The following is a 22,967-nucleotide window of genomic DNA, read 5'->3' as shown; positions in this document are numbered from 1 at the left end:
CAAAGATCAGGTTTAGGTGTGAATGTTAAAAGTAGAACATTAGGTTCCTAAGAGCAAGAAATGTTTCTGTCTCCAACAGTGTCATTTTCTGAAAATTCGTCAAGTGCCTGGCAGTTGACAAGACATACAATGAATACTTTCCAAAATACTGGATGAATCAAAGAGAGTATGAGTTATTTTTAAAAATTTAATGTTTGTGAAAATTCACCTGGTAAAACTCACTCTTTAAAAATATACATATATAACAATTGTAGCTAATATTAAAATGAACTGCCTATATAACCTGCCATCACATGATTGTCGTCACTCTCTTCATTAAATGCTATAATTTCTAGCCTATAAAAAACTGAGGTAACACACACTGAAGATATTTTTGAGAGTTAAAAAGGAAACAAAGCCGAGTTTAACCCCAGAAACCAATTCTAACCCCAGAAACCAACTGTCTCTGTTAGTTAGAACAGAAATAAAAATATTGGTGCTAAATTGTGATAGGAAAGAAATCTCAATGGATACAAGAATTCTTATGATATAAATAATAATAGTTTAATGATAACAATGATTATTAAACTGGCACATTCCTAATTCATCTCTCTCTATATAAAGCACTTTTATGTGATTTTTTACTAAGTGATAAAAATAACATTCTTAGTTTCTTGTCGTGTACACTTTGTCATAGAGTAGCAGCTATGGCTTCAAACCTGAATGATCTTTGGATACTGAGACAATTCACCTTGACACTATTTTTAGAAGGAGGTGGGACCATAACTCTGTTGTTCTCATGCAACAATTTTTTTCTATGAGGTAGCAGAACTTGGCCACTTCACTTGTATTATTATTGGATTGTGACAACATGGTGATAAAGTAGGCCAATATAATTTGGAGGACTGTTCTCCCTCATTCTAGAAACACACATGGACTTACTTTGCATAGAGTTGCTATGTTCTGACTATGGAAAAATAAGACCAACTTGAACCACAGAAATATGTATGCTATAAGCTAGTGTCAGAGAAGGATGTAATTTATTTTCTGTCTAGAAATATTCCAAGAAGGAAATATTTTGTATTTCTTCCTTTATCTAATGACTATCATTCATACAATATCCAGCATATACTGAATGTTCAATACATTATAAAGACGAGTCGTTCTTACCCCTGCTGCATGTTATAATTCCATAGAGAGCTTTAAAAAAATGCCAGTGCTGAATGCTGATCTCTTCAAATACTGAGTTAAATGAGGTAGGATGGGACCAAGACATTGGTATTCAGCTAATTCTAAGGTACAGTCAGAATTAAGATCTGGTACAAGAGAGTATAATAGAGATCTTGGACTTTCTTTTCCTCGAATAGTATCACTTTCATGATTGCTCTCAAGCAAGTCAAATACCACTTACTAGTGTTTCATTGTACACTGGGTGTTCAAAATAGCATCATCCTCAAAATTGATGTATTAAAATTATCACATATCAGTGATTCCTGGAACTTAGAACACCTGTCTCTGGTAACCAAGACGGTTTTAAGTGTCACATAGGAATAGCATTAAGACATTGAAGCACATAATTTGAAATTTTTTCTCTGTTTAATTTTCTTTCAGCACATTCAATTATATTAAGGACAGTGTCTCCGTTTACTTGTAATTTGTCTTTAACCACATTCTCCAACTTGCTAACCTACTTTCTAAGGAGAACAACATTAAGCTCAGCACTTCTAGTAGAAAATAATATATAATTAAAATGTGATAACATTGTACTGGTTTCATTGTATTTACTTTGCAGCTGTCTTGTATTATGAAAACTAAAATCTATTTTCCAGATTTTATTACTCTTATTATTAAATGTATTAAATAAAATAATTACTTTAAAAAGATACTGGTTTTGTGAAAAATTTAAAGTAAATAAACGATCAGGTTTCACTTAGATGTGGCAAAAATCATGAAGGTGGCCAGATTTTGGAAACAATGCCTTGTAAATTTAGATTTCTTGGTCCTTCAGTTAATTGAGATTCATTTGTGCACAGCATAGTTATAGATGGAAAGAAGTAGAAAGTTCAATGCTGATATCAAAACACCTTTCATCTATTTGAGGAAACAAACACCTGAACAGCTAGAAACAAGAAACACTGAACTAACAAGGCAAGGCAATAATAAAAACATTGTCACATGGTAGACCATGACTAATCTATGTCTGCAGTACATCCAACTTGATGTGAAGGTTATTTCTATCACTGTGCCTCTGCATTTACTATGAAATCTCAATTTGTATAGTAAGGAGGATAGTTTTCTGTAGAACATAAAACATTTTGAAGAACTAATACAACTTTGATCCCTCTTCTAGTAAAATAAAAGGTCACACATACAAGCATGAAAAATTGTTCTCATATTTTCAAGGGCACATGTGTGGATAGAACTTTTGTGTATTTTCTCCCAAAGGTTAAACTGTTCCAGGTTTAGGATAGTTAAAATGTCACTGAAAACCAGTGTACAAAAATGAACGCTGATTCTATTGTATGCAATATCTGCATATATTTAGATGTTTATTCAAATATATTAAAAACTCATTATCTTTGGAGCCTTTCTATAGGAGCAGAAAATGAAATATTTCAAATTTGTTTTAATATTTGAAAGTTTTGGAAAAATAGAGCTAATTTATTCAGGTGGCTGATTGAATTTTCACTTTCATGTGGAATTTTACCAACATTTATACATACATCTGAGTGATCATGATTCTGGAAATATTCTCTTGTTTCTTTATTTTCTAAAATTGCACTATAGTCTTTAAGTTCAAGTCAATACAAATTCCAAATCTGTCTCTGTGGTTATGACTACTTCCAGACTACTCCTAATATTTTCATTATTTGGTTTTTCCTGCCTAAAACATTTTCTCAAAATCAAGGTTTTATTAATCACTTTAAAAAGTTAATCAAGTGGGATCCCTGGGTGGCTCAGCGGTTTAGCGCCTGCCTTGGGCCCAGGGCGCAATCCTGGAGGCCTGGGATCGAGTCCCACGTGGGGCTCCCTGCATGGAGCCTGCTTCTCCTTTTGCCTGTGTCTCCACCTCTCTCTCTATGTGTCTATCATGAATAAATAAATAAATATTTAAAAAATAAAAAATAAAAAGTTAATTAAGTTTTGTCTCATCCTTCAGCTTTCTTCCTCCTCAGTTTCCCTACCCCTACTATGTGAATAGCTCATATTTATCTCAATATAATGTCAATTTACATAATTAGGAATTGTAAATTCTCCAAATCACAGAACTGTGTTTATTCATTTGTTTTTATTCACAAGCCATCTTCCATGAACTAAACACTATCTTCAGTACTCTTTGCTTATGAGAGTATGGTAGACGTTAACAAAAAAATTCTATATTGAAAATGAGCATAAATAAGCACTCTATGGATGTATTTTAGAAAGTCCAAAATTACTTCTGTGCTTAGAATCCTGGAAAAATGTAAAAGAAGAAGAAGTACTAGTAGTAGTCCCAGTGGACTTTGAAGTCATCCTAACTCCATCCCAATTTAAGCACATTTTAAATCATTATGCCATCTCATAGGTAAATTAAAAATTTAATAGAAAAAAACAGTCTGTATCATTTATATATTTACAAACTTAGATCCTGTATCATGCCATAAAGCCAAAAGTTTTAAGTGATAAGGAATTCATATCATGTAGAGTGCCTTAATGTAGTAACGGTCACTTAACTGCCTTTTCTAGGAAAAGTATTATTACTTTTTTTCAAGAAACTGCAAGTTTAGTGCATAAATTACAAAAAAAAAGGCTCCCACAGAATCCATGCTTCTTCCTACAAGTTCCATATCAGTATTCTTTCCATTCTTTCCAGTATCCTCAGGTACCTAATCACCACGGTGTCAAAGCAAATTGCATTACTGACTACTATTTCAGTGGTAACACTACTGATGTAAAGATCCTAATTCAATCAAGAGTACAATCTCAGGCCAAAATAAAAAAAAAAAAAAAAACTTCTATCTGGAAAAACTTAATATGATCATTTTGCGTAAGTATTCCAGGAAAAAAAAATCTAGATAATCAATTTTTAAAAGTTATTATTCCATAAGATATTCAATTCTCCAATGCAAATAGGAATGAGATTACTGAGTAGTATGTATGCAGGAATACCTTTAGCCTTACACAAAATTGCAAGTTTTTCCTCATTTTTATTCCTACTAGCCATGGAGAGTTCCAGTTGTTCCACATCCTTACCAACACTTAATCCTGCCAGTATTTTTTTATTTTACCCATTCCGATAAATGTATAGTGGCATCATAATGTACATTTATATTTAGGGCTAATAACATTGAACTTGCTTTTGTGTGCTTGACACATCAATAATTTGGATGGATCTCAAAGGCACTATATTGAGTGAACTAGCTGATTCTACTTAAATACTCTTGAAAAGAATAAAAACTATACTAATGAATAACAGACCAGTTATTGCCAAAAGTTAAGGGAAGGGGGGAAAGGTGTGACTACAAAGGGGGGGGGGTATGAAGGAGGGGTTTATTTGAAGGGGGGGTGATAGAACAATTCAGTATCCTGATTTGGGATAAGGAATTAAAAAATTTATGTTTGTTAAAATTCTTACAACTGTCTACCAATAAATGTCAGTTTTGTTCTATGTTAAAATAGATGTTCTATGTTAAAAATAAGACATATAGCTATTGTACTGTAAACTTAAATCACTGAACTTTTGCAAATATTCTTTGTTACAAGATTTTTGTGAAATTTCCTGATACTAAAGAATGAGGTAATTGAGTCTAAACATTTAAAAATCTCCTGGGGAGAAAGGCATTTTATTACTGAAACGGTACTGTGGTTTCCTTTTAAATTGCTACATAGATGTTTGGATCTCTTTCAGCCTTTTAGATGGAATATTACCTTTCATGGTTTTCTTGCTCACAGATTAAGTTCAACAATATATTTTATGGATAGGAAATAAGTATACTTTTGTTAATACTCTCTGAGAATCCTTTAAAATCTAAAACTCAGTCATCCAAATAACTGCTCCTAAATCATATTAATTTGTAAATAAGAGACTATCTTTGCCATTTCTTAGATATGAAGTATATAGCTTTATAAAAACATATCTGTTTAAACACATTAAATATAGTACAATTCCATAACAATAACATAAAATAATTACTACACTTCAAATAACTGACAGAATAACTCTTAATCCTACTAAGATTTTAGAGCAAGATGTAGAACAATACTATATATAACTCTAAGGAAGCTTAAAGTAAAAAATTTAGTTAATTGTAAGCAACCAAAAATTGGTAGGTAAATTGCAACCCTCACCATTCCCGAAATCACAGAGGCACATGTCTTCCTTAAGAAAAAATAGATGTATTTTTATATGAGGCATTTCCCCTTATCTGGATTACAATTCAAATTCTCCACTAAGGCTTCAAGGCCATGGAATAGGAAGCAGCTTTCTGCCTCCCAAATCCTATATCCTGAATTTTGATCCTTGGTCACTGTCCTCCAACCATCTGGACCTTTTTAATTTTTAACTTTAAAAAAATTTTTTTAAAGATTTTATCTATTTATTCATGAGAGACACACACACAGAGAGAGGCAGAGTCATAGGCAGAGGGAGAAGCAGGCTCCCTGCAAGGACCCCCATGTGGGACTCAATCCCAACCTCTGGGATCATGCCCCAAGCCAAAGGCAGACAGACGTTCAACCACTGAGCCACCCAAGCATCCCATCTGGGCCTTTTTTTAGCTCCTAAAACACACAAAGTTCTTACTCTGCTCAGGGCCCTTGCACCTGTTGTTACCCTTCATGAGAACAGTCTTCCCTTCAATCTTTTCATGGTTGATTTTTTTTTAATATTTACATAATCTCAATTTATTATCCGTTAGTCAGAGTGGCCTTTACTGAACATTTTACCTAAAGTAATTATATACCACACTTTCAATTATTTCTTCAACTTTTACCTCTCTTTGAAGTTCATTTACTGTTTGTCCCTAGACTGAAAGGTCTAAGATAATTAAGAAGATATCTCCAACTTCCATAGTGCCAAACAAGTGTTAAGAATGCAACAAATATTTAATTAATGGCAGGAAGACAGGAGACAAGGAGGAAGAAATTTTTCCACTTTAAATTTATTTTCATTCCACATTTAACATAGCACTTTAAAGTTCAAGAAGAGTCGGGCAATGACATCTCATGTTAGCCTCTTTCAAGGAGAAAATGGACAGACTCACGTGGATCTATGAGTTTAAATAATGATTGGGTGTAAAATGTATATCTGGTTACACAGTTTCCTTAAATCAGAGGCAATAAGTGAAAAAATCAATATAAAAAGAACCCTGTTTATATATGTATATGTGTGTGTGTATACATATTAGTGTTTTGCTTTTAAAAGCACATTTTTATTCTAGAAAATAACTTCCACAAGAGCAAGGACTAGGTTTGCTTCATTCAATGCTTTTCAGCATCTGCATATTACCAGGAACAGAGCAGCTAGGAACTAAACAAATTATGATTCCCAAAATAAAGAGGAATTAAGAAGGGCACTATTCAGATTATCTAAACCAGAGTATGTAACCACTATGTCCAAACTTCTGTTTTATGTGCATTTTTCTGATAAAGTTCATTGATATTTAAACATCTACTCAGCACGTGCTTAGGAGATTAATTTTATTCTCTTGGACTTCAGACTCTAAATAATGAGAAAATCTCTCCCTAAGTGATTCTCTAAAAAGTTTACTTCGATACTCATTCATCAGAGAAATTGAGCTACATATGGAAATTATAGCAGATCTACAAAAAGGAGCTCCTATCATGGGCTGTGGAAACTCTGCCAAAGGCCTGTTGACTACAAGCGTACTTGAAAAAAATCATGTTTCAGGGAGTATTTGATGACCAACATAGCCTGGGTTTTACGGCACTGAGTTGATTTTATTTGCTGTTTATTATATAAAAGATTTTGGTGAGATGACATGTGGTGTGACTGGAAAGTTTTCTTTTGCTTTTCCATTTCGGTAGGGTTTTATTATTGGATATTTTTTCATGCTTTCAAATATAATAATTGAAATAGTCAAATATCATTCACTATGACTGTTCCCTTTTAGCCATGAAATAGAAAGATTTATAATAAAATTATCTCTCAATCCTAAAACATCTCACTGATGAAAATTCTATACTAAAGAATTTCAAAAAGAATTTAAAAATTTTCAAAAGAAAATGGAAGAGAGCTAAGAAGCTCTGAAAGTAATATCTCTAAAGGAAATAGGAAAATGAAGCTAGCATCTGAAAGAATCTAATAAAATATAGTGTGACAGTAGAGTTTTGTCCAATGAAGGATTGGAGCTGACACACGAGAGGTTGTCAGGGATACAAATCATGAAGGACCATATTGGGTAATCACATGCCCAGTTTGCCTGGGAAAGTTCCAACTGGCATCTGTGATCCTGACACAATTATTAATTATACCCTCTTTCACCATTTTGCATAATAAATATATAGTATATTACTTACAAGTCTAGTTAAGACAACTGGATCTTATGGTAGAAGAGGAGTTATTACAAATATTTAAGATGGCAATATAACAACCAATTTGTATTTTAGAAAGTCATTCTGTAGTGAAACTACCTTTATTTGCAGATAACAATATTGTATATAAAAAATCATAAGGGATCTATGAGAACTATCAGAGTAAGTTCTAGAACAAATATCACAGGATGTAGAGTAATATACAAAATAAATTGTTTTTCTGTATAATAAACATTTAGAAAATAATTTAAAGTATATAATTTGAAATAAGACATAAAATACTTAATAACCTTAAGAAAAATGTGCAAAGTGCCTACATTGAAATATAGAATAAATAGGTGAGAAGAATTTAAGAAAATCTAAACATATTGAAAGATAAACCATGTCCATGGATTAGAAGACTTAATATTGTCAAAATGTCAATTTCTAATTTGATCTATATAGTCAATACCATTTCAAGGAAGACACAGCAGGACATTTTTGTTTTGTTTTCTTTGTTTTTGAATAAGTTGACATATTTACTAAGAATATATAAGGACATAAAAGATGCAAAATGGGCAAATCAGCTTTTGCAAAAGAAGAACACTAATGATTGTGTTTCATATTCATTGCCTGGTTTCAAGATTTACTGAATGGCTACAATGATCAAAGTCACAGAGTACTTACATACAAATAATCTAGTAGACCAATGTAATGAAACAGATATCAGAAACAGACCTAGACATACATGCTAATAACATTTTGACAAAGTTTAAAAGAATGTCAATAAGAAAAGGAAAACTCCTCAAAAAATTGGGTTAAAATGATTGGGTAATTGTTGGGGGGAATGAATTTCATTCTCCAATGTATTAAATGAAAAGAATAACATATTAAGATGGATATTAGAGCTGAAAGGGAAAGTTATAACTACAGAACCTCTAGAAAAAATATGAAAATATTTCTACAAACTTGGAGGAGGCAAATATCTTAGGACAGAAAAAACACTGACCATAATAGAAGCAATGCCAAATTGTACTTTAAAATTAAACATTTTGGGATCCCTGGGTGGCTCAGCGGTTTAGTGCCTGCCTTTGGCCCAGGGTGTGATCCTGGGGTTCCAGGATCGAGTCCCACATCGGGTTCCCTGCATGGAGCCTGCTTCTCCCTCTGCCTGTGTCTCTGCCTCTCTCTGTCTGTGTCTCATGAATAAATAAATAAAATCTTTAAAAAAAATAAAATTAAACGTTTTGCTCAACTAAATAAATTAGTAAATAATAGGCACCTAGGTGGCGCAGTTGGTTGAGTGTCAGTCTCTGATTTCAGCTCAGGTCATGATCTCAGGGTCATGGGATGGAGTGCCATGTCAGGCTCTGTGCTAAGTGGGAGTCCCTTGAGATTTTCACTCTCTCCTTCTGCCTCTCCCCCACTCAAGTAAATAAATAAATCTTTTAAAAAGTAGAAAATAAAATAACTTAAGACTGGGAAAATATTTTTACTACATATATCTGACAAAGGGTTTTTAATCTAAAATTCATAAAGTACTCCTACAAATCAGTAATAAAATCAATCAAAACAAAACAAACAAACAAAAAAAACAACTGAGGGGCTCCTGGGTGATTTAGTTGGTTAGGTATCCTACTCTTGATTTTAGATCAGGTCCCCACATCAGCTCTGCACTAGGCATGGAAGCTAGTTAAGATTCTCTATTCCACTCACTCTGCCCCTCCGCCACCTGTTTGCACGCAAGTTCTCTATTCCCCTTTCTCCCTCTCAAAAAACCCCAACAGAACAAAAACACCAAAAAATCTGAATAGGTACAACTTTACTCCCACTATTATGGTTTAAATCCAAAAGACTTTAGCTACCAGCCTCTGCAGTGTCCCCCGTGATTCATATCTTCCTAGTATTCACACCTTTACCTAAACCTTTCCCACTAGTATCAGGATTCTTCTGTGTTACTAATGCCATATGGCAATAGTGATGGTACATAATTATTATATTACAAAAGTCTGTGGCTTCCATCTTGGGTGTTCTCTCTCTCCTTCTCTTTTTATCTCTTTTTCCACTCCACCTCTCCATCACCACAGAGAGATGGCCAGTGAAGGAAATGGAGCTTCCTGCCAATATAGTAGTGAGCTTGGGAATGGTTTGTCCAGCACCTTTATGGAACTAGGGCCCTGTTCAACAACTTGATTGAACTTCATTCAACTTCACTGCAACTTCCTGAACCAGAATCATCTAGCTAAGTTACTCCTGGATTCCTGTTCTTGGGAACCTTGTGAGGCTTACCAAACATGGGGGATTTGTTGGTTTTTATTCTTTGGCATTTTTTTGATGTTTTGGATATACAGAAATAGATAACTAATGCAAAGGTAGATCACACCTAAAGTTGTAAGGATTTGCAGCAACTTGAACTATCACATATTAGAAAACTTCTGATAATTTCTTATAATATAAAAATAAATTAATTCTATGTTCCAGCATTCCCACCAAAAAAATGATAAGTCCAAAGCAATATCTGTACAGTAATGTTCATGCCAGCTTTGTCCAAACTGCTTCAAACTAAATGCATCAAGAAGAGAATGGGTAAACATGCTGTAATTCATACCATGGCATTCCTAACAATAAAAAGGAAGTCATGATATATCCAACATGTGTATCAAAAACAATATGCTTAGTAAAAGGAGCTAGGCACAAACTGTTGATTTCATCAATATAAAGTTCTAGAACAGAGAAAAATAGTCTGTGGTGAGGAAAAAAATCACAAGAGAGACTATCAGGAGAAGGGAGGAAACAGAGTAGATGTAGTTAATTGGAAAGGGGCACAAGAAAGGTGTGATGGAAACTATATTGAAAACTAGTAAAAAAAATTAAATAAATAAATAAATAAATAGAAAACTAGTGTGTGTGTTTATGCATATGTATATAGGAGTGGTGGTTATACTTAAAAAATCATCTAACTGTACATTTAAATTCTGAACAATTTATTACATTTCAGTTATGTATTTAAGAAAATATTTGACAGGTGAAAGGTCTCTCTGCTGTGTGGTAAATTAATAAGACAGCAAAACTGGCATCAGAAAGGTACTGTAGGTGACTGATTTAGTAACCTAGGTGACAGATGATGTCGAGTTTAATTCTATCATCAGATCTATTAGGCTCAAAGAAAAATGTCATGACCTTCAATAGTAAAGTATTAGCTTGGATTATTCCCTTCCTCATTACTCTCCAGATTCAACCTATTGCTTCCATTTCAGATCTAATACAGATGTTGCCATCAAGAGTAACAATACGGGTTTGTTCTGAATAATAGGTTGGGTAATTTTGCTCAGAAACTCAGACAGTGGTTTCACACTATCTCTGGAAAAAGATCCTTCTTTGCATATCATTAAGGAAGCTGTCTTTAAGAAGTTCTATGTGTCAGCATATATTTTATTATACAGAGATCTAATCTACATATGTTAGAAGTATTAAGTTTACAGTAATGATCTAAAATGAATGATTGTTATAGGCATTCTACAAACAGAGACCTCTCCCCTATTTTCTTCTCTTACACACCTTAAGATAGGAGGCTGACAAATTAGAGAATTTTTATTGAGAAAGTCTCTCCTGCAGTGTCCCAAAATTTTCATTTTACAAAGGTAGAGAAGATACTTCTGCTTCTAGGAATATCCTCGGGAAATAATGACTCTATAGTAGTAATAAAAATAATAACAACAAATACAACATATAAGGGATGCTACCGTGTATCAAGCCCTTATCATGTATCATATCAATTACTACTCAAACTTATGAAGAATTGTTATTTTCTTTTTTTTAATATGAAGAGACTAGGTCTATATGAAGGTGACTGAGGGCCAGCAAGTAATAGGAATAGGAATTTAAATTCTGGTCAAGTGTGGCTCCATAGCTTATAGTCTTTAAGGCCCACACTATACCGTAGGTCCTATTTGCTTTTTTGTTTTTGTTGGCGCTATATATGCTCAACTTAGAGTGAGATACTGGTGGGAAGATAAAAAGATTTTTCTTTCTTCCTTTTTTAAAAGAAAACAAATTTCAGAGAAAATAAAATGCAATTTACATTATTTAATTAAAAATAATAATTAAGCACATTTTAGAGGCAAAGCACTTCTCTAAAAACCTAGGTTATATAAATAGACAAAACAGTGTCTCTGCTTTTATCAGTTCTGTCTTCTACTGAGGGAAACAGAGAATAAAAAGTAACAATGATAAACCAACAAGCAACAGAGTATAAAATTATCTACTTAATTACTGAAGCCTCAAAGTATAAGGAAGAATAAAGCATAAAAGAGAAAAAGTGGAACTGAGTACAAAGTTGAGTGCTGTTTGCAATATTACACTGAATAATGGGTAATATCTCACTCACTGGGAAGATAACATTTGAGCAAAGACTTAAAGTAGATGAATTAGCCAGTGGATATCTGGGAGAAATACATTTTATTGAATATACTATCCCTGTTGTTATGGCCAATGTCTCACCACAGGGAAGAAATAGGTGAGGATTGTTAGACTCTCACTTAATATAAATGTAGAAGGCTACCAAAAGGATGCAGAACTTTTTAGAGAAAGCTAAAAACCAGTCATGGCTTCCTTTTATTTCACCCACCATGTAGCCACATAATAGAAGTTTAAGGATTCAATGAGAAAGGCATTCTTGTAGAAAAAGGTTATTGGCCTACAAGTAGAAAGAGCTGTGCAATTTCCTATTCTCTTTCTCTCATGGACATATTTGCACCACCTCTAGCTTAAGGCAATTAAAAAAGTCAGGGCACCTGAGTGGCTCAGTCAGTTAAGCATCAGCCTTATGCTCAGATCATGATGCCAGGGGTCCTGGGATCTAGCTCCACATCGGGCTCCTTGCTCACTGAGGAGCCTGTTTCTCCCTCTCCTCCCTGGTTGTGTTCTCTCTTACTATCTCTTTCTCTCTCTCAAATAAATATAATCTTTAAAAAAGGAAGTCAAGAAATCCACTCATAGATGTCTACCATGATGGAAAACTAACAAGGACAATTACTATCTCTACCCCAAATAGAAAACTTGTATAACTGCTTCTCGGTGCTCTATGAACACAAAGTAGACAGAAAACTCTTAGGTAAATTTGGTCTGTATTCTCTATAATCTGAGAAGTCCAAATGAAGACTATAGCCTGATTCTTTCCTAAAAATATCTAAAGGTAAATAGGCTAGTTTGAATAACCCCAACTGTGAATCTGAATGAGAAAGATCTTCACTTCCAGAATCTAACAGGCAGTTTTGCTGAGTCCATCTGTCAGTCCATTCATTCTTCCATCTTTCCTTCCCTCCCTCCTCTAAACTAGATGGATGTCAAAAAACAGTCATGTTGGAATCATATTTTTAAAGTTATCTATTTGGTGATATAATTCTAGGAGAAGATCTGAGTAGATGTATTTTGGCATGGAACTGCAGGGGTATCATCTGACATCAGCCATCATATAGCATAATGATGTCAGGGAATAGTGCAATGCTGGAGTTCCCCAAAAGTGTAAAGGAGAAAGAAGATTATCTTCATAGAACCCATCCAACCCCCCAATGAAAGAGTAACTCAGCATTTACGTATTTGTTACACAGATAACACAACTTAAGAATTTTCTGGTCTGGGCAGCCTGGGTGGCTCAGCGGTTTGGTGCCGCCTTGGGCCTGGGTGTGATCCTGGAGACCTGGAATTGAGTCCCACAGCGGGCTCCCTGCATGGACCCTGCTTCTCCCTCTGCCTGTGTCTCTGCCCCTCTCTCTCTTTCTGTGTTTCTCATGAATAAATTTTAAAAAATCTTTAAAAAGAAAAGAATTTTCTGATCCTTTAATTATCTTCTTTCTCTCCACTCCGATCTCACAAAAAAGTCAAGAGCAGCATAATAAGAGAGAAAGAAAAGCCTAACAACAACAAAAAAAAAGTGTCAGACTAAAAGAATCTCAGGTCAAGCCTGATCAGAGAATAGAAGAAAAAACAAAGCAAAACCCAGTGGGAGATTGAAAGATGAATTTAGATGAGAGTTTAATACCTAAAATGAGATTATTTTAAACTCTAAAATAGAAAACTTAGAAGATTGGGGCACCTGGGTGGCTCAGTAGTTGAGCATCTGCCTTTGACTCAGGTAGTGATCCCAGGGTCATGGGATCCAGTCGCATATCAGGCTCCCTGCGGGGAGCTTGCCTCTCCTTCTGCCTGTCTCTGTCTCTCTCTCTGTCACTCATGAAAAAAATAAATAAAATCGTAAAGAAAAAAAAAAGAAAATTTACATGATTTACTTTAGATATTTTCCAGGTATAAGGAAAAGAGATTCAACAGATGAGGTTTGAAGAAAAATATCATTTCTAGACTATATCTACCTAAGTGTACCATGATCAATAAATACATTATTGGGAAATTCAGGCAGATTTTAAGCATCATCAATAAAAGACATGAAATTAAAGATCTACAAAAATCCTTAGAAAAAATGAAAGATGAAATCAAAGCAACTATATTAAAGTAGAAATAATATTATTGCTTTGATATCTGGATATCTCTATCTTCGGTACATATTTTTTTTTTTAAAGATTTTATTGTGATGCCTGGGTGGCTTAGCAGCTGAGCATCTGCCTTCAGCTCAGGGCATGATCCCCCGATCCCTGGATCGAGTTCCATATCAGGCTCCCTGCATGGAGCCTGCTTCTCCCTTTCCCTCTGTCTCTGTCTCTGCCCCTCTCTCTCTCTCATAAATAAATAAAACCTTTAAAAGAATAAAATAAATTTAAAAAAATAAATAATATTTTATTTATTTATTTTAGAGAGTGAGTGCACGCACACACTTAGCCAAGCAGGAGTCGGGGTAGGGGTGCAATGGGAGAGAGGGATGAACTCTGCACTGAGCATGGAGCCCTACATGGGGTTCAGTCTCATGATACTGAGATAAAGACCTGAGCCAAAATTGAGAGTCTGAGGCTTAACCAAATGAGCTACCCAGGTGCTCCTATCTGCAATATGTAAATATTTACAGTTGACATTTTTGATCACCTCAATCATATAAACAACTGCTTGATTAACTTTGGTATGAAAATATCAAAGTGCATAAGCATTAATTTTAGAGGAATATGAAGTTATAACCAGAAATTGGAGCCTCATTTATATCTGAGAATATTTGTATGCACATTCTTATTCTCTCTCTAGTCTCATGAGTTTGATAAGGAAGATAGTATTTTCTTTCCCATAACCGTAGGGAATAGATATGGAGAAATTAAAGCACTAGTTCAAGTGTCCTTGCATATTAGTTGAGAGCAGGATTAAGACTTCTCTAGTCACATTCCTAGGGCAATAATCCAAATTACACAAGTATAACCAGCCATTTTCTTTCCAAAGGTAAGAAAATACTTGGATTGTTTTGAAATATAAAAGGCCTCTCCAGTTGACTTTACTGGGAGGGTTATTTGCTATTCATTTCTCCCATATTCTAGAGAATAAATATCCTTTAAAAGAAAATAAAAAGCCTTAAGTTATACATTAGTGGCTTAGAGTAAAAATAAAATTTAACTCCCAACCATATTAATCCTTATAGTATTATGATAAGAGTGCAAAAAATATGGTAATAATTCTATATCATTATAAAAATCATTGTATAACTCTATAGATAAAGTGCCATGTAAACGCTAAATATGTAGTGCTGATATTACACTCTCCACCCATTAATAAGGAAAACCATATGAATACCAAATACCATAATAGTGGGGAAAACAAGAATGCTTTTTAAGCAAAGATCCTTTATAATAATTGAAATCCTGCCATGAACTCAAGTTTGGTTGTAGAACCAGTCTATGTAGTGAGACAAAAATATATACCTGTTACCCTTTAGCCACAAGTATGTGTATTTAAACTGTGAAAATTCTGTCTTGGAATGGCTAGGAAATTGTGACAGTGACAAGAAGCCATAGCCCCTACTATTATATTTACAACAAAGATAAAGTCTTCAAAGTTAGACTTAATTTCAATTCGAAAAATTCTTGACATAGAAAATTTTCAAGTGTGTAGAATGGAGACATCTATGACTAAATATTCTGTAATTCAATTATTTTGATATTATTCTAAATGAAGTCTAAGATATCCAAAGAGACATTTATATAACTTTTTAATTAAAAGCCAATTCTTAAACTCCTGTCTATAATCTAAATGTTTTATCTAGAGGATGGTGGGCAGCTGGAGTCTGAGAAATAGTGGGTGACAATATTTCTTTTCTTCTTTTTTTTTTCCAGGTCGATGTTTGTCTCAGGCTAGATTATTTGAAATGCTGTATCTACAACTAAACAATTAAGTATGCTGAGGAAATAATTTAGAGTAAGGTTGTATGTAGAGATTAATTCTGTTAATTATTGTGATATTGAATCACAATATCCCCTCTACATGTGGTATCATAGCCTGTTAAAGTTAAAACTATGAAAAAAATTGGTTATGGGATAAAAAACTTTAGCAGCTCACAAGAAAAGTCTCCTGAAGCATTTCTGTTGAGGCAACAGATAAGAAAATATTTAGAAATCTTTAACTCAAATTTCTTCAAAGTAAGAGTTAGACTGAGTATCAAAAAGTCAATCAAATAAATCTCCAATCTGTCCTTGAAAAAAAATTCTTATGTTATAAAAATCTTACTCTAATAGAAATAAAAGTATATTTACTTTTGACACTTAATTCCTGTTTATTCTAAAATTTTTTCTGTTTTATCTCTAATTCTTCTTGTTAAGGTATTTTTACTCTGAGATGGGATGTAGTTACATTGAAAGAGTTTATAAAATTGTGAAATTTGTTTTAAAACCTATATGTAGAATAGTTGTGCATGGGGTGTATGCAGTTATGAATATAATTACACACGTTCATACATCTATGCATATTTATTTTTCAGCCAATATTTCCTTATACATGAGTTGGGCTTATTAAAATTCTTTATAAGTATTCCTTATTCTTTGTGGTTTGTATAATATACCCAGTGATTAAAAAAAAATCTGTATGTGAAATCGACTCATGCTCAGTTGAATAATGAATTAGCAATAATCAATGCACTTGTAAATATTAAATATGGTGATAACTAAACTTTTAGAAATCAGCAAAGTAAGTAACACTTTTCTTCAATGTGTGGTCTAGAGTATGTTCCTGAATTCCAACCCAGACATAATGATTCAGAATCTTTCAGTGTATGGTTCAGTAATCTCCATTTTAGCAAGTTTTCTAAGTGACTCTTTTGATAGTACTATATACAAGATAAAGGACAGTTTATATAACTTTGAGGTTCAGAAATTAATATTTCACACATAAGAAGAGGTATTAGCTAGTAACATCCTCATCTCAATGCTTTATATCCTTCCTCATTTTATTATTGTATAAAAACATAATAAATTTAATCAATTTAATAAAGGAAAGAAACTTACTCTGCAGTTATGTAAATGAAAGTCAATGAAATCTGTTTCTTTAGTTCCTCTTCAACTCTCCACTATTTACCCAAAATGCCTCCTTTAAATTGATTCCTAGGATCCCACATATTCCCAGATGTCCTTCTTTAGAATCAGCTTTAGACCTCAAAGCTTCTATTTCCATTCAGCGTATTCAGCCACTCTAATGGCTTTTTTTTTTAATGGGATTGCAGCAAACTGAAACTCTGATCACATTCTCTGCACTAAACTGCAATGACTACATTCTGTCTCATTTCTGAGAAAATGTGAAAATCCTACTGAAGAGTTTACATGACACATAGTTCCTATTAATCAGAGCTATTTACAAAGCTCATCTAGGCTATTATGCAAAGAATTGAAACTTAAAATGTATCACTAAGCTTTACTTTTTATATAATATTGGGAAAAAAAGTTCAAGCTGTGGCAACAGAAAGACATCTTAAACATGATACTATTATGAATAATAATAAAACTACATATATTTCCATTAAAATAAGGCTATTAGAAATAAATAATAATGTATTCATCCATTTAGTTAAAAAATTGTTTACTAAGATAGGTCTTTCCTTTCTACTCATGTCTATTTCCCTATGTCCTGTCTAGATTTCAATCCACAGGTTTCATAAATGCTAAGAATATGAGAATTATTTTCTACCCATAAGCAACTGTCAACTAACTTCTGAAACAAATTAAGAGCTACACATGTTAAACAGAAAAATATGTGTGAATTTTAAATAAAAAAAATGTTTTTTCAAGATCCCACCCAAATGTATTGCACATGAAACATTTCCAATAAAAGCCTGTCCTCCACTTCTAAGAAACCTACTTAATTTCATACTCTTAATGAAAATACATTCTATCTTAAAGTAAAGGAGAAAGATATAAAAAGTGCTGAAATAATTAAGCAGACCCTATCTCTGCTTAGAAACTTCAAAAAAAAAAAAAAAAGCTTTCACACTTGTTTTCCTGGGTCTCTTCTTAATCAAAAATCTGCATCTCCCATTATCAACCCTAGGGAATGGAGGACCAGAGAAGTTAACTAGAATTTTTAAAATAAAATAATAGTTAAACCCCTAATCCTTTTTATTTCCTTTTGTTACAATACTACATAAGAGTGTCAACTCCCATGAAAACCTTAGGGCAAATGGTTTGATTTCTTCTATAGCTATTTTTTTCTCTTCTTTTTTTTTTTTTTCTTTTGAGGAGTGGGGGTTATGAGACTAATTCTTATAGAGCTTTATTTCAAAATGACAGTATAGAAGAAAGCAAGAAATGTAGTCAACCACTAACTTGCCTTTGGTCCTGGCTGGACATCCTGAGGGAATGTATGTGTGTGGTACCATTGGCTGTTTAGGTGTGTAGATAATAAACTGTAAGTGGGGAGGAATATTCCCCTGATACTTTTGGTGCAATGAAGTTCAAGAAAATTTAGGTGCAAAACACTTCAGAGCACTCACTAGCTCAGGGTTTTGGGGAATTCATTCCCCCCTTCCCATTTTTTTCCATTTAGTGCAGCAAGGCTTTAAGACATCGATGCTTAACTTCACAATTTTGCTTAACATTTACCTGGTTCAGCTTATTTTTCAATATTGCAGTAAGACCAACTCTTTTCTCGTCATATATCCTCTATGCATCATCAGCTACATTCTCCACTCCCAAGCCCCCTCCCATCTTCAAGGAGGGGGTAGGAAAATCATAATAGGGCTCCCAGAGGTCATTAGTGCTCCTTGGCTCCGTTGGCCTTTGGTCTGTACTGTAAGGATGTCCTGTATAGAATTAGATATCCTATGGGGCTAGATAAGCTTTCCTTTCGGCCCTAACCAGGACTGCTGTCCCTGGTGCTGAACCATGTTTGCCCATCAGGGAATCTGCTGCCGGGTCAATGGGGCTGAATAGAGAATGCCCAGGTGCAGAAACAAGCAATACTTTGCTGTACAGAAACAGAACCCCTCCTCCGCATACACACACATAAGCACAAACATCTCCTATGTGTTTGCCAGGATCCCATTTGCAGTTTTCTCCTCCAGACCCCCACCCAAACGCCTCCAACATGGCCTCATATCCCAGCAAGTACCAGCACAGCCCACCTCGACATCAAATTGCAATATTATCAAAATGCTAATCCCCAAACACAAAGTCTTTATGACGTTAGCTTTTCAACTCTAAAACAAAACAAATAAAATCCAATAAATCAATAAATAAACGAAAGTGACCTTCCTCTTTCCTCCCTCTCTTTTCTACCCTATATTTTCACAGTCCCCTAAATTATAACCCCATATCCTAGAATAGTGTTTAAAATCTGGGTGGTCTCCCTAGTTCCACATCCTTACCCCCTCCCCCACGTCTCCGGAACAAAACAACGCTGAAAACAGCACATCTTACCCGGGATAGAGCGATAGCAGGAGCAGAATCCACACCGTCATTTTCTGTGAAAATACAGGAGTCGAGTATTCTGAGCTTCCTGTGCTCCATATATTTGTCGAACTCATCGCTTTTTTTTCCTCCTCTGCCTCTAGTCTCTCGGTTGCAGAAGAATCCCTCCCCTTTGTATTATTATTATGCTTATGATCTGATGGTGGCTCCCCCCACCTGCCTCTAGTAGGTCCCGTCACTGGAGAGCTGTATTGCCACCAGCTCTGGAATTAATATTCAGGGGGCAGAAATAAGATCAGCACAAACGCTTGCAGATACCATCAAAGCGTCAGCTCTGGGAGCGGCTTCCAAGTCTGGGGGAATAATGTATTTGAGGCAGGGGGAGGGTACAGGGAGAGACGCACACCAAGACAAATAAGGGAAAGAGATGCGCGCACACTCTACACATACTCATGTCCCTCACACTCACACATACTCCTCCTGGTCCTTCATTTTAGGTCTGTTTATTTGTTTGTTCTGTTTTGAATTTTTTTCTTCTAGAAGAGGAAGGCAGGACTAGGGCTGTGTGTGTATGTGTGTGTGTGTGTGTGTGTGTGTGTGTGTGTGTTTAAAAGATATTTTAAAAATCAAAGTGTCTCTGCACGATTAACTATCACGCAGATTAACTATGAGGTCAAAGTGGAAGTGATGCTTGCTGCTGCAGCACAAATTAACACATGCGTGGTGTCTTCCCAGTGCTTTTAAACTCCTTACTGCACACATAAGCATGGAAGGACTGACTTTCATGGGGGACAAGAGATGCCCTAACAAGCTGGTAAACTATATCACCAATGACAGAAGGCTTGTATCATTAGATCTGCCAAGAATCCTTATTAAAATCATGCAGTCTTACAAATCATGATTACACTGTAGGGGGAGGAGGGGCAGACAGTGGGGGGGGGTGATGGCTGTTTCTCTGTAAAGCATCCTGTAGGGAAACAGATTTGGTGAATTTTCAATTTGAATGAAAAGAGAAAACATTGATAGAATTAAAAGACGTGAAAAAAATCCCATACTCCCCAGGATTTACACCCTTTTCTGTTCCCATCCTCACTGAAAATATAAAGACACAAACTACTTGAAGGTTGAAGAATATAACTGCATCAAGATAGCTGCTTGAGAATATAAACCACAAAATAGTGGCTGCTTTTTTAAGACAGTTGGACAAGGAGGGGAGGTCAAGAGGACATTTAACAATATAAAAGATTTGCTATGTGGGGATTGACTTTTTTCACTCTGCTTGGTGACAATCTTGAAAATTTGTGGGGTAGATGAGTCGTGTTAGCATGCTTCCTTCTTGCTTAGAATGTTACCATGGATACCGATACATGGGAGATATCCTTCTGTACCATCCTAGTTCATCTGCCACAGAGGAAACCCCATTACTCATCATAAAAAAGAAAGTGAAAGACTGTTTCAAGTTTTCTGTAGGGTCTAGACCACAGCAAAGATGTTCATGGAAAGATGGTGAAGAGGACAAATCAAACCCCTTGCCGGTATAAAGCAGGGAGTCATTTCAAAACCTGTGTGTTTTCTCCAAAAAGAAAGTCTTCCAGGTAGTAACTTGAGTATGGAGTCCATGAAACATAGGAATAGAACATAAAATGAGTAGGTCCACACTCCATCTGCAACCCTAAAAACTGCCCAAGGAAAGCAGAATTACTAACAGCTCCTGCCAATGACAGAAATTGAGGACACTCTTTCTAACAATGAAGCAAAACGAGCCTAACAGACACACCTGGAATCCTGCATGCCTTTAGAAAGCAGGCTTGTTTTATGGCATTTGAATAAAATCCAATCAAAACAACAATATTCACAGGCAGTAATTGACTTCTTTCTATTGTGATTAAAATAGAGGGAGAACAAATGTAAATCCCTATCTTTGTAATTCTCTTGTTCCTTGCTGCGCTGTGAGGAACTTTGGTCCCCCCTTATATTTACATTTATTTACAAAAAGGTGCTGGGTTGTTAATAGTGTATCTTTGTTTTTGGTGAAGATAATTATATTGCATTGTTTTAGGACAAGGCCAGATGCCTACCAAAACCAAACCAGTGAGATAAATGAAAGAAAAGGACTGTTTCTGAATTAGTAAAGTGGTGGAAAACTTACACACTGGAGTGGCTATAACCCATTGGAATGGAGATTCCACTGCTCCGTTCCAGTTAGAGTTGCCAAGGAAATGGGAATAAAATTATGAGAAATGTCATAATTTTTAAAACACAAAGGAGGACACACCAAATACATGCAGAACATTAGGTTACAAATATTGTTTCATACCATATAAAAATTGATGTGAAATTCTGCCTTCTACTATATAGGATATGTTCAATTTTGCAATGTAAGTTTTTGCCCCCAGGTTTAGTGATAAGCATATTAATCTGGGAGAATGAATGTTAACACTTTCCAAAGCAGTAATTCATATACTGACCCCTTATCAGTATCTTCATGATCTCTAGAGATTCTAATCTATTTTAATAATGGAATATCTCTCAGCAAATTAAGAAAATTAAGAGGAAATTTTACTTTTAGTATACTTTTTATAGTATTTGGGCACAATTTTACCTGCACTATTCTTGGTTAGACTTCAGTTTGCCTCTGCAGGTCTACTAACTGGTGGGTGCTCTGAAGAAGATTATTTTAATGTATTGTCTAAGATACATTTTGCAATACACATTAATGCCATTAGTAATTGTAGGACATCTTATCCATTAATTTTTTAAATTACCGTTCAGTTACATTTATTCCTGCCCATTTTTAAGAAAATATGCTTATAATACCATAATAATACCATATTTAAATAACCATTATGTGGTAAGCATGCCTATCCTTTCACTGCAAATAATATATGTATTCATGTGCATACATTTATACAAAAATTTAAAAATTATTGTAAAATAGGAAAAAACTACTACCTACACCCTGTCATCCAAGCAAACCATTGTCAATATGCTGCAGATTCATTTTGAAGTTTATTTTTTTTCTGAATAAAATTTCATTTTCACTTTTAATTTGACATATTTTATTGCTATTACTATGCTCAAAAGTCAATTATGTGGTCAAAAGTTGGACCACTTTGGTTGTTGATAGCCAATCTCTTATCACTTGGGGAATTCAGACATATACTTAGGTTCTAGTTCTGGTAATGATGAAATTGGCTAGCCATCCTACAGATAATAATTATAAGTGGTGAACAAAACATGAAATAAATAATTGTGCAAAATCCTAGAAAGCCACAAAAAGCAAGTAGAAAGTGTTGAACATTTGACCACAGAAGGATGAAACCGAATTGGAGATCTAAGATTATGTGGTTTTTTTCCACTGAAGGCAGTTTAAGGATAACCAAAGTTTCCTTATTTGCCATCAATTTGCATGGTGTTAGCACAGGAAGTCCCACATCCCAGGGAAACCCTCAATCCCAAAGGGACAGGATGGCTAAAAGTCAGAAGGCAGCAATCTTACTGTTTTGAGTTTTAAAAGGAGGGGTGTGGGGCTGCCAGAGCCACTCAAATTGAAGGAAGGAATCACAGAAAAAAAGTTACAACCAAGAGAGGTATGATTCCAAATATACATGCAAAATATATATACAAACTTACATTAGATGTTTGTTTTTGGATAAA

At 34.6% G+C, this 22,967-nt stretch overlaps 1 protein-coding gene across 5 annotated transcripts in view; it reads right to left on the bottom strand.

The window, feature by feature from the left end:
* GABRG2 (gamma-aminobutyric acid type A receptor subunit gamma2) overlaps positions 1 to 19,426 on the bottom strand; it is a 106,691-nt gene extending 87,265 nt beyond the window's left edge. For all 5 annotated transcript variants that reach the window (XM_055324778.1, XM_055324780.1, XM_055324779.1 and 2 more), the window contains exon 1: positions 19,320 to 19,426. In XM_055324778.1, coding sequence (XP_055180753.1) covers positions 19,320 to 19,426 — 107 coding nt within the window. The remainder of the gene's footprint in view (positions 1 to 19,319) is intronic.
* Between the last annotated feature and the right edge of the window lie 3,541 nt (positions 19,427 to 22,967).

This window comes from Nyctereutes procyonoides, unplaced genomic scaffold (genome assembly GCF_905146905.1).
Source record: "Nyctereutes procyonoides isolate TBG_1078 unplaced genomic scaffold, NYPRO_anot_genome, whole genome shotgun sequence".
NCBI lineage: Eukaryota > Metazoa > Chordata > Mammalia > Carnivora > Canidae > Nyctereutes > Nyctereutes procyonoides.
This window is presented reverse-complemented; position numbering and strand designations above follow the sequence as displayed.